The sequence below is a fragment of the Perca flavescens genome, chromosome 13 (genome assembly GCF_004354835.1).
Source record: "Perca flavescens isolate YP-PL-M2 chromosome 13, PFLA_1.0, whole genome shotgun sequence".
NCBI lineage: Eukaryota > Metazoa > Chordata > Actinopteri > Perciformes > Percidae > Perca > Perca flavescens.
In genome coordinates this window covers 12,926,522-12,943,306 of record NC_041343.1, presented here as the reverse complement: position 1 = coordinate 12,943,306, position 16,785 = coordinate 12,926,522, and the positions used below count along the sequence as shown (strand labels likewise).

At 40.3% G+C, this 16,785-nt stretch overlaps 1 protein-coding gene across 2 annotated transcripts; it reads left to right on the top strand.

Moving 5' to 3' along the window:
* The first annotated feature begins 5,092 nt into the window (after window positions 1-5,092).
* rab6a (RAB6A, member RAS oncogene family) lies at window positions 5,093-16,293 on the top strand. 2 transcript variants are annotated; one of them, XM_028595552.1, is made up of 8 exons: window positions 5,093-5,520; window positions 10,806-10,864; window positions 10,955-11,008; window positions 11,616-11,721; window positions 12,071-12,182; window positions 13,149-13,242; window positions 13,953-14,019; window positions 14,740-16,293. In XM_028595552.1, exons 1-8 carry the CDS (start codon window positions 5,451-5,453, stop codon window positions 14,802-14,804), a joined length of 627 nt encoding a protein of 208 aa, XP_028451353.1. In that variant the 5' UTR covers window positions 5,093-5,450; the 3' UTR covers window positions 14,805-16,293. The 2 variants fall into 2 exon arrangements, with proteins under 2 accessions (XP_028451353.1, XP_028451352.1); XM_028595551.1 differs by lacking the exon at window positions 13,149-13,242 and adding an exon at window positions 12,600-12,693 and having other exon boundaries at window positions 5,100-5,520.
* The last annotated feature ends 492 nt before the right edge of the window (window positions 16,294-16,785 follow it).

Here is a 16,785-nt window from a genome sequence, read left to right as displayed (position 1 = left end):
CACGTTTGTGTGCAGATCTCAGTCTTGCCAACTACCTCTATCTCAGCGTTTGGTCCTCATCTCTGCTTTGTGCTCTCCCTCTCTTTCTCTGTGTCGCTTTCTCGCTCATGGAATCGCTCTATCTCTGTCATACTCTGTGAGCATGCAACACCCCCCCCTTCCTTTTCTAATAGATCTGCTCTCTCTCCTCCCTCTCCCTCCCTGCCTCCTTCTGGTAAATGTGCTTGGATTGCTACCCTGATCGCTGCTTTACTTATGCTTGCAAGAATGCCTCCCACCGTACTGGTGTGTCTATTCCTGCCTGATGTTGCAAAGGGATTTGAGATCTAACCGTGCCTTCTACACTGACTCCACTGCAATCCTTTGTTTCAGTCTGGAAGCTCGGCAGTGTTTCCCGTACTCTCTTTCCTCACTCTCTTTGTCACACATCCAGCCCATGCTTCCAGGAGGAGGATTACAGGGAAATAGTGGCTCTGCTCCACCCCATAGCCCATCTATCTCCTCCCTTTCTCCATCTTACTGTATTGGGGATGACAGCACATGTATTTTACCCTGACCCATCCCTCATGCCCGTGTTCTATTTCCTCTCTTCATCTTCTCTTTCTCTTCCTCATTCTGTCCATTTCCCCCATCCTCCATTACAGCCCCCATGCTCCCTCTCCCTCTCAGGAGAGATGAGCGCTGTATTGTACTTTACTGTGACATTGAAAGCTGCATTCATTAGATCTGTATTAAGGTGGTGTGGAAATGGAATGATCTCCCCTTCATTACACATCCAGATAAAAGTGGATGTATGATGTGTAATTAACATTCTCACACTGTAAAAGAATACATGTCTATATCCTCATCTAAGACACAAGAAAATAGAGGAAACATAACAAGAGAAAAGAAAGAATCACAAGTTTTTTTTCTCCAAGATGTGAGTCATAGCAAGGTTTTCCCATCTAGAAGAGTAAATGATGCAGTGGCATAACATGAGACCAGCACACTAGAATGAAGTCATGGCTTGAGGTGACAAGTTCAATTCATTTATGCTGCAATTCCTTTTAGTTACGCTTCTTTGATTTTGGATGACATGCTTTTCTAGTTAACAGTTTATTTGTTGCAGAATAAGCTGCATGTCTTTGGGGTGCTTTGGAAATTTTTATACCACCTATATATCCTCAAATCCTGTGCTGTTGTATTTCTGAAAACATCTAGCAAATAGCAGTGAGGTGTGCAAATTTACAGCCCTTACACAACAACCTTTACAGTACATTAGTGATCGATTGATCTATCTAGTTGTGTATGTGCATGAACACGTGCAAAATCCCTCTGCATGTGTGTGTGTGAGAGAGAGAAAGAGAAAGACTGAGTGGGGGAGACAGAGCAAAAGAGGATTTTGTTAGTTCAGCATCTTCAGCAAGGGGACTTGGGGTCTTTCCCTTCTCAAGGACATATGGTGTAGGAGTGCTGTTGGGGAGAGCAGGGAAGGGAGGCGGGCAGTGGAGTGTGATTATGGCTCTAGTGTGGCGAGGTTTGGGTCGCGAGCAGAGCAGCTGAAGCGCTGGCATCAGCCGGTCGGCACTCCGAGATGAGATTTCAGAGCTAGATGGCACATGAGTGAGAGAAAGAGAGGCGCAGGTGTGTCTTCAGTGACCTAGAACAGCCAGCGTCAAGCATGCATAAGCACATATACTGTACTCCATCACCATATAATAGCATTAATGATAACACAAATGCAGTTCACATTAGTGTAACAACAAGGGTCCTAGGGAAAAGCCAATGTGTCTTCGTGCTTGTACTAGTAAAAAAAACTGCAAATGTAAAATCTGGCATGCTTACCTATATTCTGCAGGGATTCAATATTTAAAAATATATCATTTATTTTCAGTTTGATCTTATAAAGATGCCCACATAAACATACCCCATACAGTATATGTCCCTTATACATATATGTCCACATATAGGCTACTCTATGTCTTGTCAGGATAATCAATATTTAAACCCATATAATGTTTGTAAGAGTTATGTACAAGGGGCATTATCCTCACAAGGGTAATATGGAAATCAGAGGTGATTCTTAATACATTTGAGTATGATCATGATAAATCGTGGTTAAGTATTGAATGCTGGTAGAAAGAGCAGACCCCAGCTTTGTCAGTGCCTCAGCAAGATCCCTGCTATTTCAATTGACAAATATATCATAGTAGATTATTTTTGGCTTGAGCTGAAGAAACATCAATAGTGAAACAAATATAGGGAACCTACACTCACTAAAGGATTTTTAGGAACACCTGTAAGATTTCTTGTTAATTAAATTATCTAATCAACCAAGCACATGGCAGCTGCTTCAATGCATTTAGAATTGTCGTCCAGGTCTAGACAATCTCCTGAAATACGAACTGAATGTCAGAATGGGAAAGAAAGGTGATCTAAACAACTTTGAGCGTGGCATGGTTGTTGGTGCCAGACGGGCTGGTCTGAGTATTTCACAATATGCTCAGTTACTGGGATTTTCACGCCCAACCATTTCTAGGGATTACAAAGAATGGTCTGAAAACGTATGCAGCAGTCCTCTGGGCAAAAACCATGTACCCATCCTCTGATGGCTACTTCCAGCAGGATAATACACCATGTCACAAAGCTTGAATCATTTCAAATTGGTTTCTTGAACGTGACAATGAGTTCACTGTACTAAAATGGCCCCCATAGTCACCAGATCTCAACCCAATAGAACATCTTTGGGATGTGGTGGAACGGGAGCTTTGTGCCCTGGATGTGCATCCCACAAATCTCCATCAACTACAAGATGCTATCCTCTCAATATGGGCCAACATTTCTAAAGAATGCTTCTAGCCCCTTGCTGAATCAATGATGAAGAAGAATTAAGGCAGTTCTGAAGGCGAAAGGGGGTCAAACACGGTATTACTAGGGTGTTCCTAATAATCCTTTAGGTGAGTGTACAGTATATTGTGCACAAAAAAGTATGCAAAATATTAGGAAAGCCATTGGCACTATAACCTCACACAATCCATATCTCACTTTTCTGAAGGCTTAAAAACATGTTTTATCTCTCATCGCTTCATGGCATTTATCCGATTTATCCGGAGTTTGATATGTTGTAAGAAATTAAAAACCCTTTAAGTTGGTATGTGATCACTATTATATGTTTAAATGGTTTCATTCTAAATTTTATGAAACAAATGCTAATACAAAAACACAATTTCAAGGTTAACTGATTTATCAAGTTGTTACTGATCAGTAAAACATGAATTAATAAAGTATTGATCATACAGTGAATAAAGGCAATACTCTATAGGCTACATAACTTATAAACCATTTACACCAGTTTATTTATGGGTTTGTCTGTCTTTTGGTGAAGCAAGTGAATGAAGTCACCTTGTATGTTGCCACAGGGCTTGTTCAACCTTCTGGACAGCAGCTGTCCGGTGAGCTAGAGGTCAAAAGAAATCGAATGATAGCTACAGTGGGCCCTGTAAACATTACAGCAAGGTACCAATTTTAAAAAAGTGTCTGACATATCAAACCTAACAAGTTAGACTTTCTACTTTCGCACCTATACTGCTACCCATAACTGTGATTTTTTTTTTTTGTTCACAAAGATAATCATGCCAGTTGGCTTGATATTGTAAGGTTGCAAGCAAAACCTGGAAATAATATAGAACTATACATGTGCACACTGAAGTGATGTCTCCAAATAGTCTGTCATGAACAAAAAGAGGTGGCATTCTTTCAACACCAACAAGGTGTTGGCTTAATATTGTCAAGTGAGGGTGTGTCGAAACGTAAAAGCATTGCTGTCTAATATTAAACAAGTAATATAGAATTGTTAAGTATTACACAGGCATTATTACCGCAGTAGTAGATTGTACAGCGATAGGGCAAATAAAGTCAATTACAAGCTTCTAGTGGAAGAAAAAAACTAATGAATACAAAGCATATAATGAAGTAAATTGGTGAATTGGAGCATTGACAGAAAATATAAAGACAAAATATGTGTGGTAGGTATTTCATGTTCAATTGTGATTCAATAAGAAACCCGATACTTAAAAATTCAAAAATGTAATTGCAATATCTATGGGCCACTATCAGTCTCCGCGAGATTAAAGAAACACGCCGACTTATTGGGAATTTAGCTTATTCACCGTAACCCCCAGAGTTAGACAAGTTAATACATACCCTTCTCATCTCTGTGCGTGTTGTAAGGCTGTCTGACGGCTCCAGCGGCATCAGCCCAGCACAGAACATGCAGGTGAATGGTTCCAGTAATCCTACTGCTCCCAATAAGTGACAAAATAATGCCAACATGTTCCTATTTACATGTTGTGATTTGTAGAGGGACAGCGTGTACAAAAAACAACGTAACATGAGACACAGCCGTCTTCTAACTGTAAACAAACCTGGAACTATATTCTCAGGCGGAAGAATATAGTACTTGGGCGGAGTGATATGCTCGCAGCAAGCCTGTCTGAGAATATAGTTCCCGGTTTGTTTACTGTTAGAAGATGGCTGTGTCTCATGTTACGTGGTTTTTTGTACACGCTGTGACTATACAAATCACAACATGTAAATAGGAACATGTTGGCGTTATTTTGTCACTTTTGTCACAATTCGGAGCAGTAGGCTAGTTGGAACCAGTTACCTGCAGGATCTGTGCTGGGCTAAGCTAATGCTGGAGCCGTCAGACAGCGTTACAGCACGCACGGAGATGAGAAGGGTATGTATCCACTTGTCTTACTCTGGGGGTTACGGTGAATAAGCTAAATTCCCAATAAATCGGCGTGTTCCTTTAAAGGTTGCATTCCCAATAAATCGGCGTGTTCCTTTAAAGGTTGCGTATGAGGCGGTGGCGTGGGTACGCCCTCTCGTGGGCATACAAAGACACATCACCAGCTTCCTTCTTTTGGTTTTAGCCTTAAGCCTTCTGTAACACTATACACAATCATATGTATAGTGTTATAAAAGCACTGCTTTACGGGTTTAACCTGTGTATATTCGTGTGTGCGTTGCTCTGCCTCAGAGCTACACCTTTTTTGTCATGTTTGTCATAGTGTTTTTGTCTTCACCAGTAGAGGGCAGCATAACAATATGGCTGACATGCCAACACTGTCAACTCTGTGTTTGAAGAAGAAGAAGAAGAAGAAGAGAAGCCCGGCTGCCAAGGGAGGCTGGTAGTCAGTGGTCTAGACATGTCAGAGAACTGACAGCAATGCTAACTTGGTCGCAGTAGTTAGGGAGTTATTAAATAAAGTGCCTGGAAGCTTAAAGGAGGGATTTTAACGCACGAAACCTCGCCAGGCGGCATGTGTAGAGGGTTGGCAGACCGGTAAAACGTTACGGATCCCGGACCTTTGATATCTGACAAACGCTGGTTAGCTAGCATTAGCTGGCTAGCTGGGGAGCTCCTGAAAAGTAACGCCAGGGCTTGTTTCATATTTCATACCGTCATGTCTGCGGCCGGAGACTTCGGAAACCCTTTAAGAAAATTTAAATTGGTCTTTCTCGGGGAACAGAGTGGTAAGTCTGATGCTAACGTTAGAAAGTTGTTTGTATGTCGCATCTAAATGATGATCTGCAAGAGATGTAAGTTAGCCAACAACACCAGAGTTTGGTTGCTTTGGTAGGGTGATTAACGTCAACCAGTTAGCTAACGTTAGCTAACATTAGCTGCGTAACGTTAAACTTGGCACAGTGGTAGCATTGCGACATCGTAACTTGTTACTGAATGCTTGTCTACGTTGCAATTTATTTTCTCCCTGATAGGGTGTAGTCATGTCTGTGGAAATGGAATTGTTCGCTGGTTAGCTAACTTCCGTGGCGAGCTGTGATAGCATACATTAGATTAACATAACTGAGCCAGTGGCAGCAAGTAGAGAGTTACACGTGTCAATTAATGTCATACAATTCAGTGTTTTCATTATCCGTTATATTCAGCGGGTCACCAACTGTCTTAAGCACCACAACAATGACTGGCCTTGTGTTAACGTACACAAATATTGTCCGAATGAGTTCCATGCAGTGAAGTGCACAGATTTTAAATTTGTGATAGAGAGAATTGGTATCATATGTAGGGCTGGGCAATATATCGATATTATATCAATATCGTGATATGAGACTAGATATCGTCTTAGATTTTGGATATCGTGATATGACGAAATGAAGTGTTGTCTTTTCCTGGTTTTAAAGGCTGCATTACAGTAAAGTGATGTACTTTTCTGAACTTACCAGACTGTTCCAGCTGTTCTATTATTTTCCCTTTCCCCACTTAGACATTATGTCCACATCACTGGTGATTATTTATCTGAAATCTAAGTGTTAAGATGTTTTGTTAAAGCACCAATTATCAATCCTAGAATATCGCCGCAATATCGATCAAGGTATTTGGTCAAGAATATCGTGATATCTGATTTTTTTCCCTATTGCCCAGCTCTAATCATATGTGTATTTAGTATCAGCAGATACCTTTTAGATGAGATATCAGCATTGGTATCGGGAGAGATAAAGTGGAATCGTTGCATCACAATTCTACATTAAGCCCCAAATTCATCTTACCGGCAATTTCCACTGGATGCGGAACGTCTGCGGAACGTCTCCGGAACGTCGACGGAGTCATTAGGTTTCCATTAAAGTCAATCTGTGTATTTCTACAGACTGCGGAACGTCTGCGTCCCTACTCCGTCCCAGTTCCGTCAGTCCGCAGCCCTCCGCAGCAGATACGCAGAGCTTCTATTTTTGACGGACGACGGAGCGCTCCGCAGCAATTCAGCACACGGCAGATTAGGGCTGGGCGATATGGTTGAAAGCTGTATCACGATATAAGTTTTTCATATCGGTCGATATCGATAATTATTGATATTTTTTATGACCTATTTAAAATAAGGACCAGGAGAAAAATATATTAAATTTAAACATTTTTATTTTAAACTTAACCCTGCTCTGATTATAATCCCCTCAGTTATAAAAGCAGAAATGTCAACACAACCATGGAAAACACTCAAATAATTCAAATGTAAACAGGTCTAAAATCACAATGAACACTTAACAATTATCTCTTAACATTAAGGTGCAAAATTAAAGAATAAGTAAGAAATGCTTAATAAAGTGTCATAAAATAGTGCAAAGTGTTAGCTAAATATAAGAAACCTGAGAAGGAACTATTTTCTGCAGGTTTAGTGCTAGGTTGGTAACCTGGCTTCTGGACAGTGCTCAGCATGTCTGCCTCCGTTATTTCTTTGTAGCGTTTAGTAAGGCGCTGATGCAGAGTACCTCTCCATGGTGCTCTGCTGCTTGTGCCGTGTTGCAGCTGCAGATGTTGTTGGACGTTGATGGCGAATACGGCTGTGCTCCAAAGTGTGAGCGCGGCTAAAGTGGTAAAACAAGTTTGTGGTCGTACCAGTGTTGGTGGGGACGACGGTCTGACGACATTGGTCTGACTACGGTCAGACTTATAAAATCCCCAAAACTGCCATACTGACTTTTCCTGTTTTATCTTTATATACTGTCTATGGTTTTATCAACGATTTCCTCGCTCGCTGCGGCACTCACTTTCCACTCCACGCCGGTTCTGTTATTGAAGAACACGAAACAGCGATGTGGCGCAACCAAACTTGATACTGTTACATGATTGGCTGTTAGAGTGTCACTCCCCACGTTGCTAGGTTGCCAGAGAGTGAGGGCCTTTGTTCATGCAACCAAACTTGATTCACAACCTCTGGTTTCTTCTGATGAAGAAAAACAAGTTATCGAACGTTTTATCGACCGCATTTTCTATTGATATTGATTATGTGTCTATCGCGATACATATCGTTATCGTTTTATCGCCCAGCCCTACGGCAGATAGTGCGGGACAGGAAGTCGAGCACAGAAACAAAATAAATATCTGGTTAATTTTCAAAATAAAATACACCGTGCTCACGGCGGATCATATTTCCCTGCACTACACCTTGAAAACACAGCACAGAGTCGTTTCCTCTCTACTCCTCTGGATGGAAACAAACTGTTGGTTTTGTGGTTCTATTCTACGTGAATTTGCGAGAACTTGTGGGTCCTCGTGACTACAGCTGTCAGTCACGGCCGCAGCCGTTCCGCAAACAAATCCGGACCCGCTGGGTATTGGCGGACGGCGGAACACGCAGCAGACACGCAGCGGAGCCAGTCCGCAGCCGTTACGCATCCAGTGGAAATTTTTGGTTTGTGCATGCATGCTTAACGCACAGCTGTGGAAACAGTGGAAAGCCGTGGAAGTATGGTGTTGGACAAAATAATGAACCCCACACATTTACCTTTTAAAAAAACAGACATATGATTGTTCAGCATGGATCTACACTGAACAACTCCCCTGCCCCCTCTTCTCATCTAGTACAAGCACACACTCTGTTCAGTTTGGCTGGAAAGGGGGAACGTGAGTAGACAGGGTGTAGGAATGCTACCGGGCAGGTTTGATAATTGGGATGCATGCATCCCCTCTCTGCAGAAGTATCCCCAGGGTAGAGACACTCGTCTGTAATGTGTCATCATTTTTGTGGACTTTGAATGAGAATAAACGCAGCAGCAGATGCAGCATGTCACCTGTAGTCAACTTAGCCTGCTACTGTAGCCTCTACTTAAGAAATAATGCCAAGAAATAAATACAACTAGTATTATTATATAGAACATACTTTCAATGTTAACTAAGGCTGGGACAATATGCTTTTGTATTGCGATTTTCATGTATTATGATTCTAAAAGTATTGCAAATTGATAATATTGCAATTTTCCTTTCCTTCTTTAAAAAGTTGAATAATACACTTCTAGAGGCAATATATCATGAGACATATCTAAAAAGAAATTGTTTTCTAAAAAAGAATGCACATCACATGTCAGTGAGTCAGACATTTATTTAATTTGTAAAGAAGTACATAACATGTATTTTCTGCATTTTCTGCTTTCCGTCTGTTTTGTTGGGAACGGATGTGATGTACCCATTAGTGGTACCGTGATTAAAAAAATAAAATAATTAAAATATAGATTCTAGGAAAAATCACCATACATATGACTTTTTTTTTTTTTTTTTTTTTAAACCCTAATGTGAACCACTTTATTTAGCCAATTAATGGAGAAACTGCATATCGTGTGGATCCATCACTTCTGGTCTGACAATACCCAATCTGTTTTAATAAGGTAATTATCAGCACTAATACTGATCCAGCTGATGTGATTGTGTGTATCCCTAGTGTCGAAACAGGATAAGGTAGTGTAGAAAATGTCTCCTTTGCCAGTGATTATTTTTATAAAGGTATTGTGTCCAGTAATATGACTCTCTACTCCCATCAACATAAGACAGACTTTGAGTTAGTCCGACCGTGTATGATCAGCTGTGGTTTCTTGTAAACAGCAGTGTTGGCTTTGGCCGTGTCACCATCACTGGTTGCACAGTGTAACTGATATAATGTAACTTGAGCTCAGCAAAACAGTCCGAAGGCTGGGGAGCCCTGCTGTGCGGATGCTCTAATCAACCGTACGAGTGTCTCTCTATAGTGTAATAATGTGCTTAAAGTAATGTTTTACAGCAAGGTTGGACGAAGTGTTATGAACCTTTTTACAGATGCCATGTTTAAAGAATGTGTAAGAGTGAGCATAGATATGGAGCACCAGAAATTCTCAAAAGTTGATCAGTCCAGGGCTGGGCACAGCAAGGCAAAACATTTTAAATAGGGAAATAAGGGCGCCTGGATCCCAACCCTACTTGTCTTTCAACATTCCTCAACCCTCCAATTTCTCCTACTGTACAAATGACTGTACGCCACCCCACCCTTTTAATGGACAGAATATTCAGAGGGTAGCGAGAGTTGCATGACATGCTGCTTTCAGAATCGTAGAAGATAAGAATCCCGATTCTTACATGAATGTATTTTTTTCAACACCCCTAGTACACAACTTTGATGTTGCTTCTTATTTTCATATCTGTATCTTGAATTAGACATACAATAGATAATATAGTAGATAATAATCCATCCTTTTATGTTATTTGCTTACATTTCATATCGTCAGCAAAGTTGTTCACAGAGACTGTGACTTACCCAGGAATGTACGCGATGTTGTCCATGTGCACCTTAAACTTCCGACAGTGGTCTTGCAGAAAACATTGCTGCTAGCATGTGAAACATACATTTTAATTTTATGTATTCAAAGTTTGCTGGTTTTATAGAAAAGAGAACATTTTATTTTTTTAATGTTACTGGTCATGAGGAGAGAGGGCCACACTGGCAAATTTGGATTTGAATACATTTACACACATTTTATTATGACAAGACAAAGGGTTCTTTCATCAGATTAGTCAATTATAATCGGTCAGAGGTTGCATTTAGGCTGGAATAGTGTTTATTTTAATGACTAGTTGATTAACTGATTAGTCAATTAACAGGAAATGAATTGACTATTTTCATTATATAAGTTGTTAATAAAATTAAAATTATATAAGTTGTTAATAAAAGCAAAAATACCAACAGCCAACGGTTCGAGCCTTTCAAATGGGAGAATGCTTATTTCCTGTGTTTTATATCTTTATAAAGGTAATATTTTGGGGTTTTGGAATGTTCGTCAGATAAATAAAGCAATGTGAAGACGTCACCTTGGGCTCTGACAAATTGTAAAGGGCATTTTCGATAGATGAATCAATTAGTCAGTCAGTCGCAGCTCTACTTGTGATAGCCAGAGGTTATTTTGGTTATTTTGAAATAAGAACTGATTAACCAACAAAACTGAAATAAAAAGTACGACCATTGCACTTACAGTACTTTATTGTTTCTGTTTGTTTTTTTTAGTGGGAAAGACTTCGCTGATCACCAGGTTCATGTATGACAGCTTCGACAACACTTACCAAGTGAGACACCTCCCCCCGATTAAATCACCATCAAACGTTAATTGATTGAAGAAGGTTATGCATATTTAACTACTTGTCACCCATTTTCAGGCCACAATAGGAATAGATTTCCTGTCGAAAACCATGTACCTTGAAGATCGAACAGTAAGTTTTTTTTAGTTTTTTTTTGTTACTACTTGATTGTTGGTGTTTTTTGTCTTTGTCCAGATTGGGGAAACTCTTTTATTGACTGTTTTGGTGCAGGTAATATCAAGGGGCACTCAGATGTTAACATCATTTCGTGGGGTTCTATTTTATTTTTTCCGTTCTCTCTAACAAGCACACGCAGAATTTGTACTGCCCTCCAAGTGTGAGCTGGAGGCCGTACCCCATGGACCGTTCTCCCTTTCTGTTTGTTTCTCCCCTCAACACAAGTTTTCTTCCTCTTCTTCCTACCCCTCCATCCATTCTCTTTATTCCTGTTTTGAAATTAAACACCTCAGTTGATCAAGAGTGGAGGGTTGATGACAAGTGAAGGGTGATTATTTATTTATCCCCCCCCATCCCCTGGTGGTCATTCACTACCTGCATGCACTCGCTCTCTCAAAACTCCCTATCTTTTCCCATTCGTCTGACTTTATTCAGTAATTTTTTTCAATTTGCTTTTTGTCGCCATAACTTTTTTTTTCTTGTTTTATTTTCATCCCTTTTTGTTTTCTATTTTCTTTTTCTCTTCTTTTGTTTCTCTTCCCATCCCCTTCCTGCCCCACAGATCAGGTTGCAGTTGTGGGACACTGCAGGGCAAGAGCGGTTTCGTAGCCTCATCCCAAGTTACATCAGAGACTCTGCTGCTGCTGTCGTAGTGTACGACATCACAAGTAGGTGGAAAACCTGCGCACGTTGATGTTTTACAAACATGCCACATTTGCCTCGCCGTCTGTTGTGTTCTTTGCCGTTGGAAAACAATCTGTTCAAAACCACTTAAATGCTAACTTCAATGTTGGTAAATATTTGTTACATAATGTGATGCTAGCACATATTTCCTTTTTTTTTCTTCTTTCTTTTAATAAAAAATTCCTAAAATAAAAACTCAGACTTGGTCAAGATGCGTACGACTTGGAATTCTACTTCCTTACTGTCACAAACTTTCTGGTCTTCACAGCTGAGGCTTTTCACCCCCTGACTACTGATGCTCCGCTTCATGTTTCTCCCGCGTCTCTCTTTCAGACGTCAACTCCTTCCAGCAAACCACAAAATGGATTGATGACGTGAGAACGGAGAGAGGAAGTGATGTCATTATCATGTTGGTGGGAAACAAGACAGACCTTGCAGACAAAAGGTAATCTGTTCTTCCTTCCTCCTGCCTCTGTGTATGTGGGCCTTGTCAATTTAGAGCATACTAATGAAGTCATTGATTGTTGCTGCTGGCCTGTCAAGTTCCTCAGTCCTTTCTGAGGCAAAGCAAGTTATCTCTGCCCTTTTTTTTTTTTTTTTTTTTTTTTAAATCAACGCTCACATTGGATTTTTCATACTATATGCACTCTCTCTCTTTGTTTCAACCCACATTGTTTTTGTAGATATTGATTATTTAGTCTTTAACCAGTGAATCTCACGATTACATTGGTAGTTGTCAGCTGTGATGTTTGATAGTATTTGATCTGAAAGTGTCTACTGTGTGATCCTGATTATCCACCTGTTTAATTAAGTTGTGCAATGTCTGTAGCTGTGCATCTCTTAACCCCCTTATCTACCGCAGGCAAGTATCTATTGAGGAGGGTGAGCGGAAAGCCAAAGAACTAAATGTAATGTTTATTGAGACTAGTGCGAAAGCGGGCTACAACGTAAAGCAGGTAAGAGTGTGTGTGAGTCGTGCTCTGTAGTCCTGCTGCGGATGCTGCTGCCTGGGCTCCTCCTCCAAAGGTTGCCTGCCAAATTGACAGGTCAGAGGTTTGGGGAGTTGGATTTTAATCAATGATTTTAAAGAGTAATCCTAGATTTATTTAGACTTTCTCAAACAGGCATTTTTTAAAACTTAGCAGCTGAATCATTTTCTGTCCAAATGTAAGGCCTTCTGTCCCTGTTGTGGAGCTCCTCTAACAAACTGAACAGGTTCTACTGGACAACTTTTGGTCTCGAGCACAGGTGGCAGTAGCGTCAGGAAGGGGCACGGCTTGTTAATCCACTTCAACATGATCACAGTCTGTATTTCTTTTTCCCTTGTCTTTTTGTTGATGTCTGTGGTGATACGTGCGTGTCCCCGCGGGTGTATGTGTGTTGTTGCGCGGTGACTCGTGGCTCATCACAGACAGATAACCACAGAGGAGGGAGAACAGAGAGCGAAAGAGATGAATGTTCTGTTTATTGAAACCAGTGCAAAGACAGGCTACAATGTCAAACAGGTAGAGCGTGTGCACCTTTTGTGTGTGTGTGTTCATAGTGCTCATGCTCTCTTCTGATTTGCTTCTATTTCACACACGCATGCGTGCATAAAGGTGTGCTTTAAACATTGGCTTCCTCTGATTGAAAGTGAGCTGTGTGGATTTTTTTTTTTTTTTTTTTTTCTCAAGCCCTCTCCCACCTGCTAGAAGTTATGATTCTCTATTGGCCAACCTTTGATCATACAGCCCTAGAGGTGGGTCAGGGTTTGCAAACCAATACTCCCCACTACAGTGATTAGCACATTGGCAGTACTTTTGTTGCATGTGTATCAAGTCTAGTTCTATGTGATGCTTTTTTAGTGAGGGGCGGGTATGTTGAGCATTATCATACATTCAACACTGTCCCTATATTTTTAAAATTCATTTGAATCCATCAATCACTTAAAATCCTCCAGGCTCTACCAATGGACGGTCTCAGTAAGGCACAGTTACACCCTCTTTTCAAGTCAGTGCAGAAATATGGCCTTGCAGTAGTTCAAACGAATGCTGCTAAATTAAAATCAAATTTGGAAAAAGCTCTGGTGGCTGTCTTCCTTTGTGCGAGCTTCAAGCGAACCTCATGCTAAATCATGATACACCGCACGCTATCTTGATTTTCATCTTGTGCTTTTGTCATGCTTTGAGTATATTTCCTTGTCTGACAGCATACACCTGGTTCTCTTTCCCTCCAGCTTTTCCGTCGCGTGGCAGCCGCCCTCCCTGGCATGGATAACACACAGGACAAGAGTAGAGAGGACAGTATCCTTTGTACACATGTCAGCGTCTGTGTCTGACATGAGGATATGGATAGTCCCTGCCAGAGGGGAATCTACTGCAACAGTGTGACAGCTAGCTGCTGATGTTTAACCCATGTGTCCCTTAGATTTATTTTACTAGTGGTAGAACATATTGTGCTCCAGCTCACTGACAAATCCTCACCACCTCTAGGTGTAGTCCGCTTGGATTCACAACAGTTCTATTGAGATTGCAGATAAGAGTTAATTTTACCTTATGACCTCAGTTTTGACATGTTAATAAGTATGACCTAAGAACTTGTAAATGGTTTATATTCACAAGGAAATTCAAGATTTTCTTCTGTACTTTTAACAGTTTAAGGTTTATAATTTTTACAACATTTACAAATATCTGTGTGGAGTTAAATGTCACATGAAAGGAACATAAAAACATGATCTTTCTCCATAGAATGCCATTGGTTTTTAAATGCAGTGTGTGGAATAGGTCATAATTATGAGCTCACACAATGGCTGTTTTGTTCGTATTGAAATTGCATTCAAATTAGTTTTTAGCTCTGCACCCTGCCATGCCCTGCAGTAGAAAACCAATTACAAAAACAATTTTCTACATGCACACAAAACTTGAATATGTTATCCCCAATAACCTACGCCTGGAAAGCAGTTTTACATTTTAGTGTAGAATTTTGTCCGTTCTGTGATGTTCTTTAACACCTAAACCCTTCAGTGATTGACATTAAGCTGGAGAAGCCACCAGAGCTACCTGTCAGTGACGGAGGCTGTTCCTGCTAATGCCGGCTTATGTCATTACTAAATATTTCTCTTACTGGCTTTTTCTCAAACCCACTCGGTTTTTCTGTACCTGTACCCTCCACTGCACTGCGCCTCTGTTCCCAGCCTGAAAAAGAACACTACAGCTGTTATCCTTTTGCCATTGTGGAAAGCTGCTCTCTCATCAGGGAGCTCTGAAAGTCATAAATTACTTAAATTGAATATTTCTATTTCAACACATACGTTGAAACAGCAGTTGTCTGTCATTTCAAACAGACAATAATCATATTGCTGTGGTCGGTCTCTAAAGAGGTCTCTCTGAACCAAACGGAAAGAATGAAAATGTGTATTTTAAAACATTAAATCAAAGTATGTGTTTAAGAGTGAGAATATTCTTTAAAAAGTACAATATTGCTTTAAGCCTAATAAGCATAATGTGGATGTTGTGTGCATTTGTCCGTTAACATGTGTGCTGTTGCAATTGATTGGCAATGATTCATATATGATTTGTGCTAAAAAAAAAAAACCTGTTCAAACGGTCTGGAATGATTTGTGGAAAAGGTTGCAAAGTTGTGTTGAAGTAAATCAGTTGGACCCTCTCTCTGTTGACACATATGCTGTACACCCGGGATGCAGCTGGAGCTGGACATGGCAGGAATGAGCTTTTTTTAAACGGAGTGTGTGCTTTGTGCTGCCTGTACCAGCAGAGTTCCAGTTCTCCCGACATGTACCAGCAGGATCTGACAAGTCAATCCACGGTCACACACCACTGCATGGTCTCAGACCAGCACAAACACATGACCCCTACTACAAGAGCAACACTGGTACTACGTCATCTACGTTACCGTCCTTCCTCTCTTCCCACATTTGTCCCTTGAGATTTGTTGTTTTTACCTTGGCTTCCATTTTCTATTACCTTTTTATTTGAATAGATCTTTAATTATTTTTTCTAAAGACTACAGCTATGATAGATTAAAACTATTTCTATGAAGATAGTGTTTGAGAAGGATTTTGTCATATATTAAGTGTCATAATCATAAAACCCACTGTAAATTAGATATTGAGATGGATGCCTTTGGGAGTTTATTGTAGAGTGCTTCCTTGGCTTTGGGTTTATTTAGTTAAGTTTGGTATGTTTTATGAACACTTTAAAGACTAGTGATTATTCTACATGTGTATTTAATCCACAATGAGTTGTAATATTTATTTCTATTGGATTTGTGTTTTTTTTTTTAATCGCTGTTAATATCTTCACTTTTGGTATAAGAGTCCTCAATCGCTAATAAAATATGCATCCATCTGGACCACCTTTTAACAGAATCAGTAGAGAGCCTCTGCTGTTCCCTCTGTCACCTCTAAATGGCAATTTGATCATACTGATAAAACAGTGCAATTTTTGTGTGAACTTATGGAGGAGAGTCTGATTTGAATAGCATAGTAGTCCTTAACGTTTCTGTCTGGAATTGTGTTAAATGAAAGAATAAAGATACACTTGTCACCGCTGCTGGAACTTATCAATGTCTTCTTGACAGCTTTAAGATTTAGCTTAAATTATGTGCACGTTATTTTTTAATATCTGAATTATAAATCAATCAAAGATGCAATACTATTTCTACTGTGGCTCTCAGCAGTGACAACAAAGTGTAAACAATAGGAACAGAACAGCACTAGCAGTGTCTGAACTTCTAAGAGCAAGACCTGAAAAATGTTGATCAGTCATGTGGACTGAACAACAATATGCTCGACCTGGACTATTTCACCGCAGAAATTTTGACTTGAAAAGCACAGGTTGAGCCAATGGCTGTAATTATGGCTCCAAAGTTAGTCATGCCACTGAGTCAGCATTCACAATAGCAGGGCCTAAAACTGCCACACCTAGCCGTTACACATTACATACCTGGTGTTGCACAAGTACAGTAATCATGAGCAATTATAGCTTTCTGTGTGCACATGTAGCAAGGCCAGATTGCAAAGCAAACAACTGTCCCAGGGCCCCTAAAGC